The 19438-nt window shown below is 32.2% G+C and overlaps 3 protein-coding genes across 5 annotated transcripts; 1 reads left to right on the top strand and 2 right to left on the bottom strand.

Annotated features, from left to right (window-relative positions):
- Positions 1–17: 17 nt before the first annotated feature.
- LOC117167866 (group XV phospholipase A2-like) lies at positions 18–8277 on the bottom strand. 3 transcript variants are annotated; one of them, XM_033353088.1, is made up of 8 exons: positions 8163–8277; positions 7809–7917; positions 6984–7126; positions 4650–4884; positions 1198–1425; positions 933–1104; positions 558–680; positions 18–300 (listed from the first exon to the last, which is right to left on the bottom strand). In XM_033353088.1, the coding sequence occupies exons 2-8, from the start codon at positions 7912–7914 to the stop codon at positions 72–74; spliced, it is 1236 nt and encodes a 411-aa protein (XP_033208979.1). In that variant the 5' UTR covers positions 7915–7917; positions 8163–8277; the 3' UTR covers positions 18–71. The 3 variants fall into 3 exon arrangements, with proteins under 3 accessions (XP_033208979.1, XP_033208978.1, XP_033208976.1); XM_033353087.1 differs by having other exon boundaries at positions 8152–8253; XM_033353085.1 differs by having other exon boundaries at positions 8058–8238.
- Positions 8278–9626: 1349 nt separating this feature from the next.
- Positions 9627–12048, top strand: LOC117167868 (protein FAM92A-A). The gene is made up of 8 exons (XM_033353090.1): positions 9627–9828; positions 9917–10018; positions 10228–10356; positions 10473–10653; positions 10849–11073; positions 11315–11473; positions 11651–11767; positions 11852–12048. Exons 1-8 carry the CDS (start codon positions 9797–9799, stop codon positions 11969–11971), a joined length of 1065 nt encoding a protein of 354 aa, XP_033208981.1. The 5' UTR covers positions 9627–9796; the 3' UTR covers positions 11972–12048.
- LOC117167873 (heat shock factor-binding protein 1) lies at positions 12045–14612 on the bottom strand. The gene is made up of 3 exons (XM_033353101.1): positions 14485–14612; positions 13496–13562; positions 12045–12271 (listed from the first exon to the last, which is right to left on the bottom strand). Exons 1-3 carry the CDS (start codon positions 14581–14583, stop codon positions 12183–12185), a joined length of 255 nt encoding a protein of 84 aa, XP_033208992.1. The 5' UTR covers positions 14584–14612; the 3' UTR covers positions 12045–12182.
- Positions 14613–19438: the final 4826 nt, after the last annotated feature.

The raw sequence follows: 19438 nt of genomic DNA, 5'->3' as shown, positions 1-19438 counted from the left end.
CTAAATGCGTCGTGTATGAATTAAAAACATTTTTTTGCTATCGTTGGCACTGAATTTGTAAATTATTGTATCTATATTATTGCTCTTGTTAGAACATTTTTTATGTAGTCTAAGATGGAGGTGTTTTTTAAAATATTCATGTGATCTATGCCAGGAAATCCTTTGTGATATATCTTCTGCTTCTGTTTACCCTGCCAGTGTAAACAACCTTCCAAGCTTCTGAGATTCACGGTACCATCCCCATCGCCCGGAATCAGTTGGGGAGAACCGTCGATTGATGTACCAGGTTTATAGTATAATCTGAGAAACAAAAGTACCTACATCAATTATTTTTCATTAATAGTTTCAACGAGGTGAAAGCAGAGCAAGATCTGTGAGCAATATTTGTGCCGTTTAACATTAAGAGATGGGCTCGTCTGAGGGTGCCTTTTCACGGAGCACTGTTTTCAGTTAATCAGCGAATTGATGCACAACGAGCCCACAAACCAAGGCCCTCTTCGTAAGGACGCCCAGATACATGTGTATATAAAAAAAATACTGCCTACTATTCTTAGTACCTTTCAACTGTATCAATTTCGACACCGTGCAGACAGTGAATTTCTGTTCCTGGAGCTGCAAAGTTCAGTTGAAATTGTTCGTTGTCTTTTCGAAATTCCCAACCATTTGGAACATTTATGTCTCTGAAAAAGAACAGCTTTTAAATAGTTTCTATAGGCAATAGCGAGGATTTATACGCAGAAATAATTCAACATTTGCTACTAAAACTTCATAATATTTACAGAACGGGACTCAACTGACTATTTTTTTAAAATTAATAACAAGAAAATATGTGTTCTGTTCAAAGTATATAATAAGGAAATTATTGATTTTTTGCTGCACCTGTATGTCAGAATTTAATATATATATATAGTATATAGTATATTGATGCTTACGTGAAAAACTGTTGCAAGTCGAGTAAGGTATAATTCTTTTGTTCGGTTTGAACTAAAACCTCATTTTCTTTCCAAAACAACTTAGAAGGCAAAAGCCATCCTAAACTTGGACTTGTAATTTGTTCATCCTTCAAGATACTTTGCCGTAGAACGTAAGTTCCTAAATCGTCACCTACAAGGGACAAAGAATCTAACTACTTTTCATGTTGCTTTTCAATAAAAATTTCCGTTCATTTTGAATAAAAAGAAAAAAATAGATACATACCGATTGCAAAGACTTTTAATGCCTTAACAGAACCTCCCCAAACTGCTGCCAAAGATATCAAGGAACTGATGTATTTATCCTTCCACTTTTGAGTCTGACGCTGCAAAAATATCAACGACATAGGTCCGCCCATACTGTGAGCAATTAAAGTCACCGGCTCGTTATTATTCATTGTGTACGTTTCTTCAATAAGGGATTTTAATTTTACAAAGAATTCTTCACTTTCACCTGAAAATGTACATGTGCTAGGCTGTGCAATGTGCATATAGTTATAGATCTTTGTCTTCCAGTGTGAATAAGAAAACTATACATGTTGGTACGTGTTTGATGGCACGAGAATGTTGATGATACGTATGATATGTGTACAGAGATAAGCATTTTTGAATATGCCTAAACTGCCCTACGCGTTAAAAATCTTCTTAACTCAATTTCAGTTCGAGCGCGGATTAAAAAAAAACAACTATTTTTTTCAAACCGCGACTCTTTGCCCATATGGGAATTTTCAAAAAACTGTACATTATTTATAAGAAAATCAATCGCCAGAGTGGCGACTCAATACGGAAACCGGGAGTTTTATTGACCGGGAATTTTTTTTCGACCGTAGCAGCAAAATTCAAGTTTTCATTATTTTTTTGTAATAATCTTGAATGAAAATAATTATCATTTTTATTTTACGACAGAAAAATTAGGTAAAGAAATATAATTTCACTTGAAACAGGAAATTTTTGACATGAAACGGGAATTAAAAAAAAAAATCTGAGATTTACCAGAATGAATTTTAAAAAAATCCTGGTCAAAGCTAAAATTAGCCACAATTCAAAATCTCATTCTTCATTAGATTTTTTAAAGCAAAATACAAGTGTTCTGTTTTTGAGTTAAGTTTTATCTTTTTTGGATGGCGATTCAACAATTTGGTTGATAATTAATATTTTTGTTTAAGAATTAAACTACTTATTTTGAAAGTTCATATAATTTGTAGAAAATTATTCTTTTTAGCAGAAAATTAATCTCATTGTTTCATAAATTCATCGCTTGGTATAAAGTTGAATTTTGAGTGGAAAATTGACGTTTCCTAGTTCAAAATTTAACAATTTGGATGTAAATTTGTATTTTTAAATTGCAAATGGATTTACTTCATTGAAAATTCATGTATTTTGTTAACAAAATTGACAATAACGTTTTTCTTAAGCACAAAAAACTATTTCAGTTGAATATTTTATAATTTCAATTGAAAAATTCATTTTTTTTATCAAACCTTCATTTTTTGACTGATAATTTAACTATTGCATTTTTGGTTCAAAACTGATCTTTTTTAATTAAAGGTCCGTCGTTTTTGTTTGAACATTGATTTTCTTAACTCAAAACTTAATTATTGAAGCCTCGTTTGACAATTTATTTCATGTAGTAAAAATGGTTTTAGTTAAAAACTCGTTTTTTTTATTTTTATTTATCTATTGCAATTGAGGATTCATCATTTTAGTTGAAAATCCATCAGTTAAGATAAGAAATTAAATTTTCTAACAAAAAATCTAACTATTCTATTTTCGGTTGAAAAATAATTATTTTTCTCGTTCATAATTCGACTGTTTGGTTGAGAATTTGTCTCCTTTACTTGAAAATTTAACTATTCCGTTAAAACTCATGTATTTTGTCAAAACTTTTTTTTTTAGTAGCAAATCGTTTTGTTGTAAAATTAATCTTATTGTCAGTCATTTTACTTAAAAATCCAATCTTTTTAGTTTAAAATTCCACTGTTCCAGTTGCAGATTTATCATTTTATTTGAAAATTAATTTATTTTGCAATTTTTTACTCTGTTTTGTTGAAAAATGTTTGAAATTAGCGTCATGATTTAAAATAAACTATGCATTTTGCGACAAATGTGAACATGTTACTTGATTGAGAAAATTAAAAAACTTGAACAGGAAAAACTGGGAAATGACCGAAAATTTGCAATCGTCTGCCGAATCACCACCCTGATCATTCTCTGCTCAGTGGTGAAAAATTACTTCAAAATTTTAATAATTTTAAATAAAAGTTGAGTTGAGTCCAAAATTCACAATTAGTAGTGTTGATAAAAAAAAAAGGACGCACAATGAAAAATGCAGTGACGGACTAACCAACAGACAATACAAAATAAAATTGCTTAAGCAATTGAAAATTAGTGAAATAATACTTAGAAACTGGTCTCTTATTATCAAATACAAAGGATTAATCTTGAAAAAATCCGTCTTTAGCGTAATTTTTACATGAATCTGTCCTTTTACATTTTTGGGGAATTTTCCGGGCATTAATCTCACTACAATGGGATAAGAGCGGTTAAAATTATTATGTAATTATTTATTCTTATTATTAGTTATTGTTAATATCTACAGCATGGGATCATGTTTACCGTTGTGAAGGGGAAAAAGAAGGAACTTCTTTCCGGAAAAGAAACCAATTTTGCGGATCAATAGTGAAAAATCGACTTTTTTGAGCAACCCTACATTTATGTCATTACTGTAAATAAACTTAAATGTATAATAGAGACATGTTGTAAGTAGGTACAAAACACAGTACTTTTGTGCTGCACATGTTAAAATGTCGCTCTGTATTTATAATTAGTTAAACATATTTGTAAAATTTATATAGCAGTAAAATAATTTAATTGACCTATAGTATTTGTTGAAAAATAATTTCACACAAGGGTTACTCTTGAGAATTGTATGGAAACGAGGGGGTGGGATGAGGTGGGGCACAGAAAGTAATGATCTAGGGACCCAAAATTCGTTAATCCAACACCTCCTTCTGCAAGCAGCCTTGTGCGACCTTTTTAGATATATCAGTGCTAACATAAGTCATTTCAATTTTCAATTACTTACGTCCCATTTGCATTTAATTATTATAAACAATTTAAATGTTTATGAACACCACTAAACACAGCTTTCTGAGACGAGCCGAACAATATAAAAATTTAAATTTCGGTAAAAAGTTGAATTGTCAAGTATAGGGCAGTGTAACATGTATCAATATCTACATGCTTATATGCGCTCATTGAGAATGCATTTCGAGCAAATATATATGCACGCACCGTTAGAACAATTTTCTGTTTATTGTTTTTTTATATTCTCTTAATGGTCTTTTTGTTTTTTAATGTATTTGAGATTAAAAGCAGGGGGCGACGGCGCAGTGCCCGTGCGCGCTTTCTGCGCGCTGACATGCGAAAATCGTGACAATAAATGTCTCAGTACATGCAGACCTCTACGTTAAGCACCCGTCCCATGTAGGCAGAAAATAACATCGCGGCGTAAAGCAGAAACTGATGAAAGTGCAGAATTAAAGACGGACAGATCTATTTGTCCCTTTAATTATGTACTCTCACCAGTTTCTGCTTTACGTCGCGATGCTACTATATTTTCTGCCCAAATGCATGGGACTGGACTACACCTTGAAAGTTAGTATAGAAAATACTCACTAGGGCCTTTTCTAAAATCATATGGCGCTCCTCGAAGAGAAACATTGCGAATGTACCCCAACTCAGTGACAAGCATGTTTCCGATATCCTTGAAATAGCTCCCGGGAGACGCTTTGCTAGGATCTAAATATTCAACTACGAAAGGATCACCCCATCCTGGTATCCTTATTTCCACTCCATCTTGATTGCTCGTTCTTCGTGTCACATTGTCATAAATCAGCTTCATATTGTCAATCTGCAACAATTACAGATATTCAACGAGACAACAATAAACACATATAGGACTACGTACTTTCCAAAATTATAAATGGAATAGTGTGTAGCATATAAAGAAGAATCACATCAGAATTTCTCTCTCCGAATATGAAAATTATGCAAAAATGCAGACCAAAAATAATTTAAAATGCATTTCTTCGTGAATTTTATAACAATTAGTAGAACTCTCTTTCTATATTTGGTACGAACATGAGCTATATAAAATGAAAATTGGCAAACTTATATTATATTTTCTTTTTTGATAAGAAGAAAGCATAGAAAATGCATAGACATTTAAAAAAGTAAAAAAAATCAAATAAATAAAGAATAAAATAATTCGAAGCTCTAAATTTTTGGCCTTAGGTCTTACGAATTTATAAGGATAGGTACAAAATAAGAGTTCTTACTTTTTTAAATGTCTATGCATTTCGCCAACAATATCGTGGCCTCATCAGGACACAGATGACACTTAAAACTTGACTTAACTTACTTTTAAATTAGAAGTTCAATCTTAGGAAAATATGGACAAGTCCATTTTCGAAGGACTTACATTTTTAAACAAAACATTTAGTTATTTAAAAAGTTCCTTTATGTTCCATAGTTAAGATTTTTGGAAAGGATATGTGAGTTCCAAAATGAAATATGTTTGACTAATCCGTTTGCATTACTGCTGCACAACAAAATTGTACAGGGAAAAATTGAAAAAAAATTACTGAACTCCATTTTTTATATCTTTAGAAGTTAAATATCAGAAATTGTTGTAAACTAACATCTTGTTTCAGTAAAACTTGAAAAAATTCCGTTGAAAAAAAGGCATTTTTTTAACAATAAATCAGTTATTGGGGGGAAAATGATTAATTTTGGCTCAACTGTGGGACACTTTTTAAGGGCAGTTTCGGATCCTTTTTATTTTTTATTCGTGTAGACAAACTAACGAAACTTAACGTCAGATCCGTCATTTTCGAGATATTTGTAAAAATCTATATTTTTTAACGAAACTTTTTTTTTGGACATACAGTTTCATTGCAATAAACAAAAAACCTACTTTTACTATCTTTAACAAATTGTTTACGCACATAGTGTTTTCAAAATGTTGCCTTCAAACATATAGGCTTTTGTTTTTCATACTTTCTCTAGAAAAATTCGAAGTTGAATATTACATGGATTTTCTGCGCAAAATTCCATAGGTTGCCTCGACTGGACTACTTTCAATACAAACAGTAATCCTTAAGGATCCATATAAAATTATTTCAGTTGATTGTTGCAGTTGGATAAATAATCTGGGCCTGCTATTTTTAGTGAGTCAACAGAAATGTGTGCAATTTAAACTGGAACACATTTCTCGACTGCAAAGTTATTTTCAGCAAACAAAAGGTTTGCTGTAAATCCAAAGTCGAGTGAATTCCAGAACGTATCAGGAATAATAACGCATTCGTAAATAATACTGCCCAAATAACTCTCAAATGCCACATATAACTCAATATAGCTAAGGTTCAACCGTCTCCAATTTCACAATGTTCTTTGTAAAGATAAATTACTCACACCGACCTACGCAATCACGAAATACGCAACACAAGTCAGAGTCTCAAGCGGACATCATCAATTTCGCGGTTCTTCTTTCCAAAAAATTAGGAAATTGCTGATGCTCACGGCCTCTGTATGACACCTTGATTGCATTTTCATGACATCGCAATGACGAAAATGCAAATACTCAAGCGATTATACATGTATGGTGCACAGCATACGTATAAGTTTCGCGACTGGAGAAATCAAACTTTGGAACAACTCGGAAAAAGTTTTGGCGAATAAAAATTATGTACAGTATTTATAAAATAATACTGACAAAAATTGTGTACAATTTTGATTTGTTTAATACAAAAAGTGTAAAAATACAAATGAAAATTTTGTATAATATTTCAAACTGCATATACTTTTTCCGCCTGGGTTTATCCTTATCTGCTCGATTGTGGCATGCTTATTTATAGCCGTGGTAATTATACATAGGAGCAAAAAAAACGGGTGCTCCCGCGATAAATAATAAAGTTATTTAAAAAATAAATAGGTTCGAAAGTTACCCACCCAACAATCTATCACCACTGGAACTAGTAGCTCTAAATTCAACCAAATGTTAAAGAAACCAGAAGAAGTTTTTTCACATATGTAATGAACTGCAGATGTTTTGTTCAGTCTTGCTTCAACTTGGCTACCTCCGTCTCCTGGAACTGCAGATAGCCTTATTACATGTACTTATTTTGGCAATACGTAATTGCAAACACAGATAGTAATATATAGTAAAGAAGAGCTGCAGTTATTATGGATTAGATTGCAGAATAGGGGCGTCATCTGGTCCCTAGTCTGTTTTGGCTGGAAAACGCGAGCCCCTATTCTAGGGTGAGCATAATTGTAGGACACAAAGCTTTGAAAAATGACGATAAAGTTTATTTAAAGAGGAGGACCAAGTAGGACACAAAACTTTGAAAAAATGAGTACAAAGCAGAACAAAATAGTGGGAAAACAGGAAAAAGTAGAACATAGTAGAATACAAAGGATTAAATCAAAGAGATTTTTTAAATTAACTGTTGCATTACACTTTATCAACTCTTAAAATCTTTTATTTTTGAACCCTGATAAATTCGAATCAATATCACAAATGTACACAGATATATTTTTCGCATAGCAGGAATGTTTAATAGTACTTTATCCTGCAAATTGAAGAAGAAATCGTTAGATGGTATTGAATTGCTTATACATTTTGTAAAAAAGGTGCAAAATGTGACTTAAAAATAAAAATTTATGACTTGAAAAATCTGGACAAAAAACCGGACCTACCCTGCCCTATTCTGCAATTACACTGCAATATGAGTAATAGACAGAGCATATATGCCTAGATAACAATTAACTCACTCAAAACGACAGGTGACCTGTTCGACCCCTCTTTCAGGCGATAGTGCTCTGTCACTTTCACACATGAAAATAATAATATAACACTGATGATTGCTCCAAAGCGCATTATCTGTAGATCAAACAATTCGCAGGATTATCTATCCGAGGCTCAATTTTCATTCATTTCTTTAACACTGTATTTGAGACTTTAAAAGCACGATTTTTCTACGATATTATTACTTTTTAGCGATTAAAAAAAAAATTACTCACAATAATTCTTCAAAGAGTACTAAAAATGTATATAGTCAAATACGCCTCTAAAACAAAATTACTGTAATTCGTAAACAAATCGAGCAAAACGTACGTAGTACGTACGCACGATATCCGTGTTGTTGTTGTTTCATCACTCAGCTGACTACACACAGCCAAGTCACAGCTGACTCTGACGCTTTGACGTACAGGCCGTGAACTCGTAAAGTAGGGGTAGTCAGTGCATGAATCATTGTTGAATGTTGTGACGTCTTTGCCCTCTGCTGTGTATGCTGATAACTTCTTCGGACACCGCCAAATTTCAATTTAGTTCTATTTCGCATGAACCAATTTATTTCAATTTAATTAAAGTAATATCAACATTTTTATTATAGTTGGCCGCTACCACCAAAGAACGTTGTAAAACTATTATTCTAAAATATGGGTTACGATTCTTCTTACAAAATCAATCGTCAAAAGTTATCAGTTTCAAATGATCAGTAATTTATTCACTTTTACTTTTAGTACAACTGGATATATAATAATACTACAGAAAATTAATCAAAAATATTCGATGAATATAATCTCTGACTTTTAGAATTGTGATGTAAAAGTACGAATGATTTATTACTAAATCCTCACACAGAAATAGGATATACTATTTCTGTACAAGTATCATATAATAATAAGAAATATTGTTTCCAGTCACAATGCCAAAAGCCAAGTAAAAAAAGCCTTAGAAGAGTTGTGTGTGTTTTTTTTTTTTTTAATGAAGATTGAGATTTGATTGGTACGTTCATGTTGATAAATGCGGCAAATGTTTTTGAGGGTTCTTTTCGAAAAAATGATTTTATTACTTCTAACATACTTTAGAACTTTTTTGAAGCAGTATATGGTCAGAAAATGGTTAAAAAATAGTAAAAACTTAGACAATTAAAAAAAAAAAGAAAACAATAAAGTGTGAGAAAAGTACAAAGAGTCACTTATCTGGTTTTGAATTACCGATTTTTTTAGTGCTATATTGATTTTTTAAAAATTTTCTATATGCAAAAAGCCCATTATTGACAGAGATGTTGGTATTCTAGTTCTGTGTTGCAACGTTACCCTTCAGTTTTTCTTTCAAACAGCTCATTTTTAATGAAATCTTATACAAAAAGGTTGCAATTAAATATAGAGGCGAGTACAGTTATATTTATTTTAAAATAAAGAAATTTTTTATAACTATATACTTCCCATAATTTAATTAGTATCTAATAAAAAAATTGTTACATTTTGATCAAATTTGAGCTAAAAAATCGTGTTTTAATGTAAACATTGAGAGTTTGAGTTAACAATATAAATTGCGCCAACTATACTCGAAGGATGGCAGTACATTACTAGATGAGCAAGTAAAAAGAGAATTTTCAAAATTCTATAGAATTCTATAGAATCACAATTATTTATCAAATAAATAAAATAAAAATTTTGGTTATCTAATTTTGTTTTGCCGTCAACTTGAATTTAGTTCCACATGAAACAGTGTTTCAGAGTATGGGGGTCTGTCTATATAGGGGTAGGAAGTCGTGACGTCTGTACACCACCTGCCAGGTGTGTCAGTCGGCAACTGTCACATAAAACAAACCAAGCGTTTGCTCACGTTTGCTTTATCGATACCACTTTCAACATACATTAATGTATTTTTTAGTACACAAATATACATAAACCTTCAGTGTTTTTATGCAATTTTAATACACGTTCTGCATATATAATAAAGAGTAATTATGCTTCGAGCGAGGTCACAAACTAATATTTGGTACGTTTTACAAAATAATTATTCCCAATATTTGCATCAGGATTAAACCGTTTGAAAAAGTTACTGACAAAGGTTTTTTTTTTAATAGTGAACAAGAAGTTAAATTTGTGCAAGAGAGAATTTCAGCGACAGAAAAAAACTTTTCCGAACTTTGTACGGTTTTCGCTGCATTTACGAGGAAAGCAGCAAGGTATGTAATCAATATGGTACGATGATCCTTGAGTTGATAGCTCACTTGGCTAACTAACTCTTGTGCTTTTGTGTCTGTATGGTATTAAATTTATAAAAAACTGTAACATTGAAATGTTTTGTATACTGTTTACTTTTTAAATTCATAAATACCAGGATGTACATTGTATAATGCATATGTAGAAATACAGAGGAAACATTCTATTTCAGACTGAGAGACAAGAATGATGAGGTTGCTAAAGCAGTAGAGAACTATGCCAAATCAGAGAGTATAAATCGTTCGCTGAGTACAAGCCTCACAAATTTTGCATCCACTCTCTCTGTCATTGGCGATTACAGGTACAATGTGCATGACATCAGTATCACATCTACTGTACCACTGACATAGTTCTTTAAAAGATAAGATGCGTCAATTGATACATGTGTTGCATATAAATTAATTTACACTTTTCCAGGGATGCCGAAGTACAGAGACTGGACTCGAAAGTTATCTCTACGTTATCTCAGTACTCGGCAACGTGCAAAAATGCTCGCGAAGACGTTAAAAATACATTTACTGCTCGGGAACGAGAAGTCAGTCGAAGACGACATTTGGACAAAGTGAGGGAACGAAATCCCAGAAATCGACAATTGATTGTATCCTTTTCATATACTAAAATAATACACAACTTGAAGCAGGATGAAGGTGGAAGTTTTGTTCAAAAATGTAAATGTGCACTGATTGATGCTGCAATATCAATATTAATATACTTACTTTGACAATCACTTTGACATGTGAAGCATTTAATTGTAAAACGAATAATTAATTGTATTCCTCAATACAAATACTAGTCGCAAGCAGAGTCCGAATTGATGAAGGCTTCAATGGAGATGGCACGAGTGGTTAAGGGCTTGGAAGAGCAAATAGATTCATTCGAAAAGCAAAAATTGCACGACGTTAAGACAATTTTTTCAGATTTTGTTACGATTCAACTCAGCTTCCACGCCAAAGCTGTTGAACTGTTGACAAAAGCATATCAAGACATTGCTGAGATTGATCAAGTCAGAGATTTGGAGGTAAGTTATAAAAGCACGATTTACTGCTCATTTAATATATATTGAATTGAGTTTTAAATAGCAACTTTACACAATGTACATGCAGGACTTTCAAGTAGCGAGAGCAGATGTGACTGCGGTAATGAAAATATTTTTGTTTTCAATTTCACAATGAGCAATCTAGTTGTATCTGTAGGGTCCCAAACGACCTGAAAATTTTCTTGAAACTTGCACTGTTGACAGTTTTCCAATAAAATTATAGGAATTTCGTGAATTGATGCAAGTGCCTGATTCCATGGCTCGGATAGACGCTATGAAACGAACATCTATTCGTCAGGCTTATTCGCTATCCAGTTTGGCCAGTCGCTTTTCATCTCCCAGGGCACCTAAAAAACCTAACTTGCGTGCAGCGGAATCTCTCGTTAGTATATTAAATTTATTTCTATATTTTCTTCTCATCTAAGCAATAGGACGTGATCGACTTGAAAACTGAAATTGAAATCTCCTCGTCCCTCAATTTAGTCGAGCTCTGGGTCGTGATGATAGTGCATGCTTCTGACAAATTTGAGTAATTTGTACGTATTTTACAAAATTTCAGGATTCTCCGAAAATGGAATTTGCTCATTCTTCCGAATCAGCCCAAATTGAAGAATTCGGTGAGAGTTCTGAGGATGAGACATCCGAGTCAGAATCTGAATCTGCAGAAGAGATGCCAGTGAGAACTAGACTTAAGACCATGTGACACACAACTGACTGAGTCAACTTTTATTACTATTGCTACTATTATTATTATTTGTAGATAAAAGTCATCGGACGTTTGCCCCAAAAAAATGTCAGTCGCATGGCACTGAGAGTAATACCCCCTGTGTCCGGTTATCAGAAAAACTTAGTAGCCTCAGTAAATCGTCAGGTATCGTAATATTTTCGACGCCCTGCTATGCTATACTGTACTTAAGACTATACTGTAAAAAGCAAAAAAAAAAGTCTCATTGTACTTTGTATGGATATATAGAATATCATGTTTTTATTTTCAATACAAGCGCAACCGAATTACATAAAAGTAAAGCACTTGTTACAATTTATTCATTTTGAAGAAGGAATATGGCAAATGTTGAGATGTGCAGACAATCTTACTTATCCGTTCCTTCCACTCCAGCTTGAGTCATCAGATCAGCAATATTTTTCTCCAGGTCATCTATCTTGTTTCCCATTTCATCTAGTGAGTCTTGTTAAGGATTTTTTGCACAATCATTTTTCATACATACTTACTCAATCTAAATTACAAAATAATTTGGAGAAATACTCTAACAGTTGAAATAATAAGATGGTAGAAATTTCTACCTCTGTAATTTGCTCGACTGCAGGATTACAATTGATTTTGAAGAAATGTTTTTTTAATCACTCAAAAAAATTCAATTCTAATTGAGAATAAAGTGACGCAAGTAGCACAAGGAAATAACAAATAATGATACATTGTAAAGAAATGAAATGCAATTCTCAGTTGAAAAATAAAATCAATGACAACACTTAGATTTTCTTCAATTCTCGAACAATTTCTGGATTTCTTTAAATTTCCGCACAGTGGACACCCTGTTCATTTTCCGGATAAAGGTACTGAATATTTTTTTATTTTGGCCACTCGAAATTACTGTACCCGTAAAATGTCCAAACAATGCAAAATATCAGTTTTTAGTCAATTTCATGCTACAGTCGGCATTTTTTGAATTTTTGGTAAATTAATTAATCATTAACCTTCGACAAATCACAAATTTCCAAATATTTTCTAACTTATTTTCTATTGCTTAAACAATCCTCTGGTAAATCATGAAAAGGTATTATTTTCCGACATTTTAAACATTTTTTGAAAGCAGTTAAAAATTCTTCATCAATTTAAATCATATTTTCTGCTATAAAATGTGAAAGTATTTAATTTCTAGAATTATGGGCACAATTATCGAATGTTGATAGTGTGGTTATTTAAACGATATTCGGCAATTATTTAAAGAATTTTTTCTCCTGTTAGTATTGAAAAATTACTCCTTTTTCAAATTAATAATGCCGCTCATGAACGCTTAAAGTGGTTTTTTTTTATCTCAAAGACGTTTTATAACAATTTAAACAATTTTAATTTGTTTAAATAATTTTCTCCTCTGTCAATTTTAAATAGTTACTACTTTTTAGAATGTCAATAAGAGTGATATTTTGTGTGGAGGAGAGTTAACAAGTATTAAAACAATTAATAATCATTCACTCACGCATTTTCAGAGAATATTTTTTACATGAAAAAAAGCGCCGTCATGCGCGAATTTAAATGTGCGCACAATTTTTTTATTTGAGACATTTGTCCAAGAGTTCTTTTTCACAGAAAGATACTTGGAATCTAAATAGCTTAAATGTTAAGTGTGCAATTAACGTAAATTTAATTTTGTTCATAAAAGGATATTTCTACCAATAATTTGGTCAGACATCGATTGAAATTTATCTTGCATGTTTTGTAGAAGCGTCTGCACCTAAAACAGTTTCTGAATAAATAAAATCCACCCACGGATCGACATTCTTATTTTGGCAATAAATATGTGTACGGTCCGGACTTTGAGCCACAAAAATGACACCAAGCTTGCACTTTATCCTGCAAGCATGAAGCTTCAGCCAAGTATGTACCTGAAGTTCCGAACGTTCAAATGAACGAAACATTTCCCCCCGTTTATATTTTACCCATAAATGTTGTTCCAAATGCAATTTAAAATATAGATTATAATTCATTGTCAATAATAAATTATTTCGAAAATAAATGAGAAAACATTTGAGCACTTTTATGGTTTGCAAAGTCATGATGAGTAAAAACTGTCGTTCATTTGAACGTTCAGAACTTTGAGCACATCAGCCAAGTGCCCTGAGTGTTCTCTACAATGAAAAATATTTACACCATTAGCAACTCTGGGCCTCTCCATCACAATGGGGCCTTCTATTACAATTTGTTCCAATCAAATTAATTAATATTTTACTCACGCTAAAAATAAGTACACCAATCGATTTTACATGCAAGTATCTATAGTTCTTATTTTTGTATCATTAGTTCGGACAAGAAATTTACAATTCCAAACATGTTCCTTCAGCAATTTATCAAGTAAAATCCACTGGTGCAATTATTTTTAGTATCAGGTTGATACTTATTAACTTGAGTTAGATTATAGAATAGCTGGTACCACTCTTTGTTTAATGGAAAAATTTGTTTGTCCAAAATCAAAGTCAGGAACATTCAATTGAAGTGAATTCGAAGCGATTTGTTAAAAGAAAGCAGTAAAATTATTGTTATTTGCATTATTACAAGGTGTCAAATATGAGTCTACCAAAAATTTGAATTTGCCATATTCTTATTTTTTTGAAATAAATATACAAAATAATGATGTAATAAATAAATTAAAGACTTACGTATTGCGTTAACTCTTGCATATTTTTAGGATCTGTACTGTTTCCCACTGCGTAATTTTCAGATTCATCGGCCTTGTGGTCTTGTTTAATTTCAGCCATTGCACAAATATACACCACAAACTGGCAACTTTGATAAATTAATTTCAAGTTCGAAGAGGTTAATGTTTGGAGCAGTCGGGTCGAGAGATGTTTTGTCTTTTTGTCAACACTTATGAAACTTGTGGCTTTTTTTGTGCGACGAAGAAGCGCATGCGGTGTATATATTGAAACATTTCTTCGATTTAACCGTAACAGTTCGTGCCGTTTGGCGTGTTGATCGATTTAACAATGAAATTTGACAGCACCATCAGCACGATTAATAAAAAATACAAACAATTTTGTTGTACACAGAACTCACACTTCCCCACATTGACAGACGCAAGGTCCGTAGATATTTATATCCTATGCGCAGTCCGCAGGTTATATGACTGCGCATTCATTTTCAAATGACATTCAAACAACATAACGCCAATTAGAGATCATGGTCGCTAGTTCAAATCTTGGCGCGAACGACGAATTGAACAAAAGTGGCAAAGCTGATAGAAATTTGACAACCAGAAGATGATGCTGAAAAGACTTATTAATTAATTTGAGAGATCTTAGTAAGGTTCTAACAATTCTTGAGGAATTTTTGACGCGAAAGAACGATTTTTGTCTTCCTGATAATAGAAGAAATACGTATTATTTGTATTTGAGAACAGGATCAATTCGCAAACTGGACGACAATTGAATTGACAAGAAATTAGAAATGTGTTTTACGGGTTTCCCGTAAACAGTAAAGAACGGTTAGCCTAAAAACGGCTAGGATTCAAAAGTTTTGGATGCCAAGTTGTCGTAGCGAGAACCTTTGAAGGCGCCACGAGTTCGGCCCTCATAAACATATTGTGGTGTTTCAAGATGTCGAATCATGATGAGACCATTCGCGGATTTAATGTCAGAATTTGTTCGTGACAAGTACAGACTTGAAAAACCGCGGATGCATAAATTTCGTACTTTGACCTGATTTACTATTACGGATAAAGAATATTTTTCTGCCCTAGATTGTAATCAAAGATATTATGTACCTAGATGTGGCCACCAACTAGCGAACCTATACGAAGGGCCCACAACGAAACTTTTTCAAAAATTAAAAGTTAGTCCGAGTTCGAACTGGGAATATTTTTATTGTCCAGAATCTTTAATAGGTATATTCACTTCAACGATCAACTAACTTCAATGCGGTGAAAGCTAAGAGGAAAACAGTGGACCATAATACATGGAACAAAACTTTATTTCTGTATTATCTGTGTGATAAATAATTATTATTATCATTTTATTACTTCACAAATTCATAATTAAAAAATAAAACCTATTTTTCCAATGCACTTGTATGAAAAAAATTATTTTTTATGATGATATTAGCAAAATATGGCAGACATGGACCGAATCTCATTCATTTGGTCCCATATTTTCGCCTCACCAGTCAACAAAGTCCAGTTAGCTGATGGTTCAAGTGAAAAAACCTAATTTTACTGATCAAAGTTGCCTTTAACTGCTAGTAGTTTCAAATGAAGAATTGAAATTCTATTAAAAATTAAATTTATAAATAAGATTATGTTTACTAATTGAAAATGTAATTTTCTTTGAGAACGTGCGTTTGAATATAATGAACAGAGAAATTGTTGAACATTACACAAACTATGTTTCTGAACAATTAAAATAATAATACAAATTTAAATAAATATGTATCATTCTGTAAGATTCTGTGTTATTATTTCAATTAAAGTCCCCTTTCACGGCTCTTGATTTCTTTCACATAAAGTCAAAGGACGGGTTATCTCAATCAAGGAGTGGCAGCCAGGCAGAAGATTCTTCAGCTAAAACAAATTCGATTGCAGCGCAATTAGCTATTGCATTTATTTTTAATTTAATTATATTAATAATGACTCTCGTAATGAGAAAAAAGGAGCAGAAAAATATCATTCCTGATAATAAAAATCGAGCCAATTTATACTAGTACCAAACAAAAATTCAGCTATTTATACCAAAGTTTCGATATAGACACGGCTCGTTAGATAAATATTTTTGTTCTTTAAAAACCTTTATTGATGGAATATAAATTCATCTTTGAATTCAAATAAAATGTGCTATTATTTACAAAATATACGCATTGGTATTTTTCATAATCTTACAGCACAAATCACGTGATTTCTGACATTAATTCACAATTTATAATAATGATATATTTTAATTTCAGTCATTTTTAATTATACCCGGTTTGAATCGCACGCCAACAGCGATCAATGAGAGATTGACAGTCGTTGCGTCAAACAAACGCAGTAGCTCAATATGCCAAATTTGGGATCATTGCTTGCGACAGCAAGGGGCGCCAGTGAGCGTGGAGACACAAAACAATTACTTGAACCGCGGCAAATTTTTACTATTTGCCAACAAATCGCAGTAGAGTCAATATATTATAAGCCTAGATAGTAGCCTGAATACAGTACCTGACTAGCGAAATTTTAACAAATTCCAAGAACTAAAAAAATACCACTGGTAAAAAAAAGACAGAGATATCTCCATCTCTCTTTCATTAATGTAATTTGTTTAGTTCTTGGAACTTTTCGTAGGTTCATTAATCAGGTGCCACATACTGATGGGCGTTAATTTTTCACAGAAACAAAGGTTTTTGGAGATAAAAATTTTAATTTTATATCAAGTTAGACCCTCTGTTTACGTATTCTGTAGTTTTTTGCGCGTAAACATATGTATAATATGTATTTATAATAACAAATACATTCAGTATGTAGAGCAGCAGATCACAAAATTCTCGAAACTGTGAGATTTTCGGCTGGTTATTCAAATTACTATCAGGGAAATCTATGTTAACTACTCAATGAATGAGACTAAAACTAATATTCGTGCTGTATAAATTATAGAAGGCCAAAATTTTTAAATTATTTGAATGTTTGATTTTTAACATTGTCATCTTAATAAGACGGTATTGCTTTTCCACCGGATAAATTTTGCAAGACTAATCGGATTGGATTGTATTTTGGCTCCAAATTTTAAGGACCAAATAAAAAGATCAAGTTGGTTAACCAGCTGTTTTGAATAAAGTCAAGTTTTTTTAGACCATTTTTGTTTTGATTAAAAAATTCATTTTGTAGCTATTCGCACTAGTCGTGCACTAAAAATTGAACCTCACAACTTTCTTTAATAAAAAAAAATATTAGAGCTGTAGCATTTTTAAAATCCAAAAAATAAATAAAAATGAATGTTTTGCGCCAAACAACGCGCTATATAAAAAAGTGAAGAGATGGAAAACGCAGTGTTTTTTGAAAGCTTTTGATTACGCAGTAAATGATAAAAAATTTCAAAAAATATCTACAAATTGGTTATAATTTACACTTTACGGGACACGTATTTTTTGTTTTATTCGTAAAAACGCCAATTTAAAATTTAATAAAAAAATTAAATTTTGCGAAAAACAACACAAGGTAAGACAACAAATGAGGGTACAAAAGTTGTGAACCCAAAAAGGATCTAGAAATTTTTTAACAATAATTTTGACATATGACGAGTAGATTTCCTTTTAAATGTAAAAATAAAAATAAAAAATGAAGTTTTTGGAAAAAATGGCACAAGAACCGAAAAAAATGAAGACAAACGCTGTTCAACCAAAAAAGATCTGAATATTTGTTACAAATCTGATTATGAAAATATATTAAAAATAAACTTTTTGGACACAAGTTGCAATAAACCGCTTAATAACAAAGTTGTTTTTCACAGGTTGTGCACTATTTAACTATTTTACTTCCAACCGCATTAAGGTACTATATTAGATGGGAATATGCAAGCTGTCATTCCGGTTAACCGCCAAATTCAAAATCGCTACATTGATATCGAATTATATAAACACACTTACATGATATAGATTATTTATTTTTAAATCATACTGAAGCATTGTCCTTTTTATTTGCGTGGGTTAATGTGCGTCCTTCTGTAGAAAAACGGGTTCCTAACCTTACTTCTTCTGGATCTCATTTCGCTTTAATATATCAAAAAAATGCTCATAGGCAATTTAATTACATGTAAATATAATCTTCAGACCCACTATGTTTGAATTATATTGTGATAGTGATAAATATTAGTAATAACTTCGCATAATCTTGAATTGAAATTCGGTTTCCATTTGTCGCGTCTTCAGTTCATGATCCACATTGACAGCCTTTCTCTTCGCCCTAGTGGAAAACGGTTAAGTTTAAATCCATCCTCGCTTCTATTTTTACAAAACAGAGCACTGCAGAAGACCACATTTCTTATATTTTGAACTTAATTTTAATTAAACTATACGGCATGTTTATCGCACTGTTTCCCGCGAACTGTCCAGGAACCAGAATGGCGGTTGCATATTCCTATCTAATATAGTACCCTAAACCGCATATGAATCATATTTACAAGATAACTTTTATGCTTCAAATTTTATACGAAATTCAGAAGAAAACGCTTCAAATGATGCACATTGACGATTTTTAATTTGTTAAGCACATTTTTTCACTAAGATTCTTATAACAAGTCAAATTTAATTACAAAAATATTGACCTGTTTACTAAGTACGCATAGATGGAACGAAAAATGTTTCTTATTATTTTTTCCCCACTCTAATTCTTGAATTAAAAAAATAATACATTGAGACCCTTCAAAAGCCTTCCCTTCTATAGCCCTTTCGAGAATTGACTCCGCGCCGCAGGTAGGTGTAACAGGAGTTCCGCGGCGTGTGCTGGTACTGTGGTTGTTACCCAGGCGAGCATACAAAAGTGTTTAAATAATCTTTATCCGTAATAGTAAATCAGGTGAAAGTACGAAATCTACGCATCCGTGGTCTTTTAAGTCTGTTCTTGTCACGAAACATATAAAATCGGAGCGAGCTATA

The sequence above is a fragment of the Belonocnema kinseyi genome, chromosome 2 (assembly GCF_010883055.1).
Source record: "Belonocnema kinseyi isolate 2016_QV_RU_SX_M_011 chromosome 2, B_treatae_v1, whole genome shotgun sequence".
Taxonomy (NCBI): domain Eukaryota; kingdom Metazoa; phylum Arthropoda; class Insecta; order Hymenoptera; family Cynipidae; genus Belonocnema; species Belonocnema kinseyi.
Note: the sequence above shows the minus strand (reverse complement) of the source record. Positions and strands in the feature narration are given on the sequence as shown.

Bases quoted from the DNA above. Each gene is read 5' to 3' on its own strand.
- LOC117167866 (XM_033353088.1), bottom strand. From the start codon at position 7,914: ATGCGCTTTGGAGCAATCATCAGTGTTATATTATTATTTTCATGTGTG. The intron at 7,127-7,808 runs GTGAGTTAATTG...GGCTATCTGCAG, and splicing joins CAGGTCACCTGTCGTTTTGA to TTCCAGGAGACGGAGGTAGC. The intron at 1,426-4,649 runs GTGAGTATTTTC...GTACATTTTCAG, and splicing joins TGATTTTAGAAAAGGCCCTA to GTGAAAGTGAAGAATTCTTT.
- LOC117167868 (XM_033353090.1), top strand. From the start codon at position 9,797: ATGCTTCGAGCGAGGTCACAAACTAATATTTG. The intron at 10,654-10,848 runs GTATCCTTTTCA...TACAAATACTAG, and splicing joins CCAGAAATCGACAATTGATT to TCGCAAGCAGAGTCCGAATT. The intron at 11,768-11,851 runs GTGAGAACTAGA...TATTATTTGTAG, and splicing joins AATCTGCAGAAGAGATGCCA to ATAAAAGTCATCGGACGTTT.
- LOC117167873 (XM_033353101.1), bottom strand. From the start codon at position 14,583: ATGGCTGAAATTAAACAAGACCACAAGGCCGATGAATCTGAAAATTAC. The intron at 13,563-14,484 runs GTAAGTCTTTAA...AAACTGTTTTAG, and splicing joins TGCAAGAGTTAACGCAATAC to GTGCAGACGCTTCTACAAAA. The intron at 12,272-13,495 runs ATATCCTTTTAT...AACAAGACTCAC, and splicing joins TGACCAAATTATTGGTAGAA to TAGATGAAATGGGAAACAAG.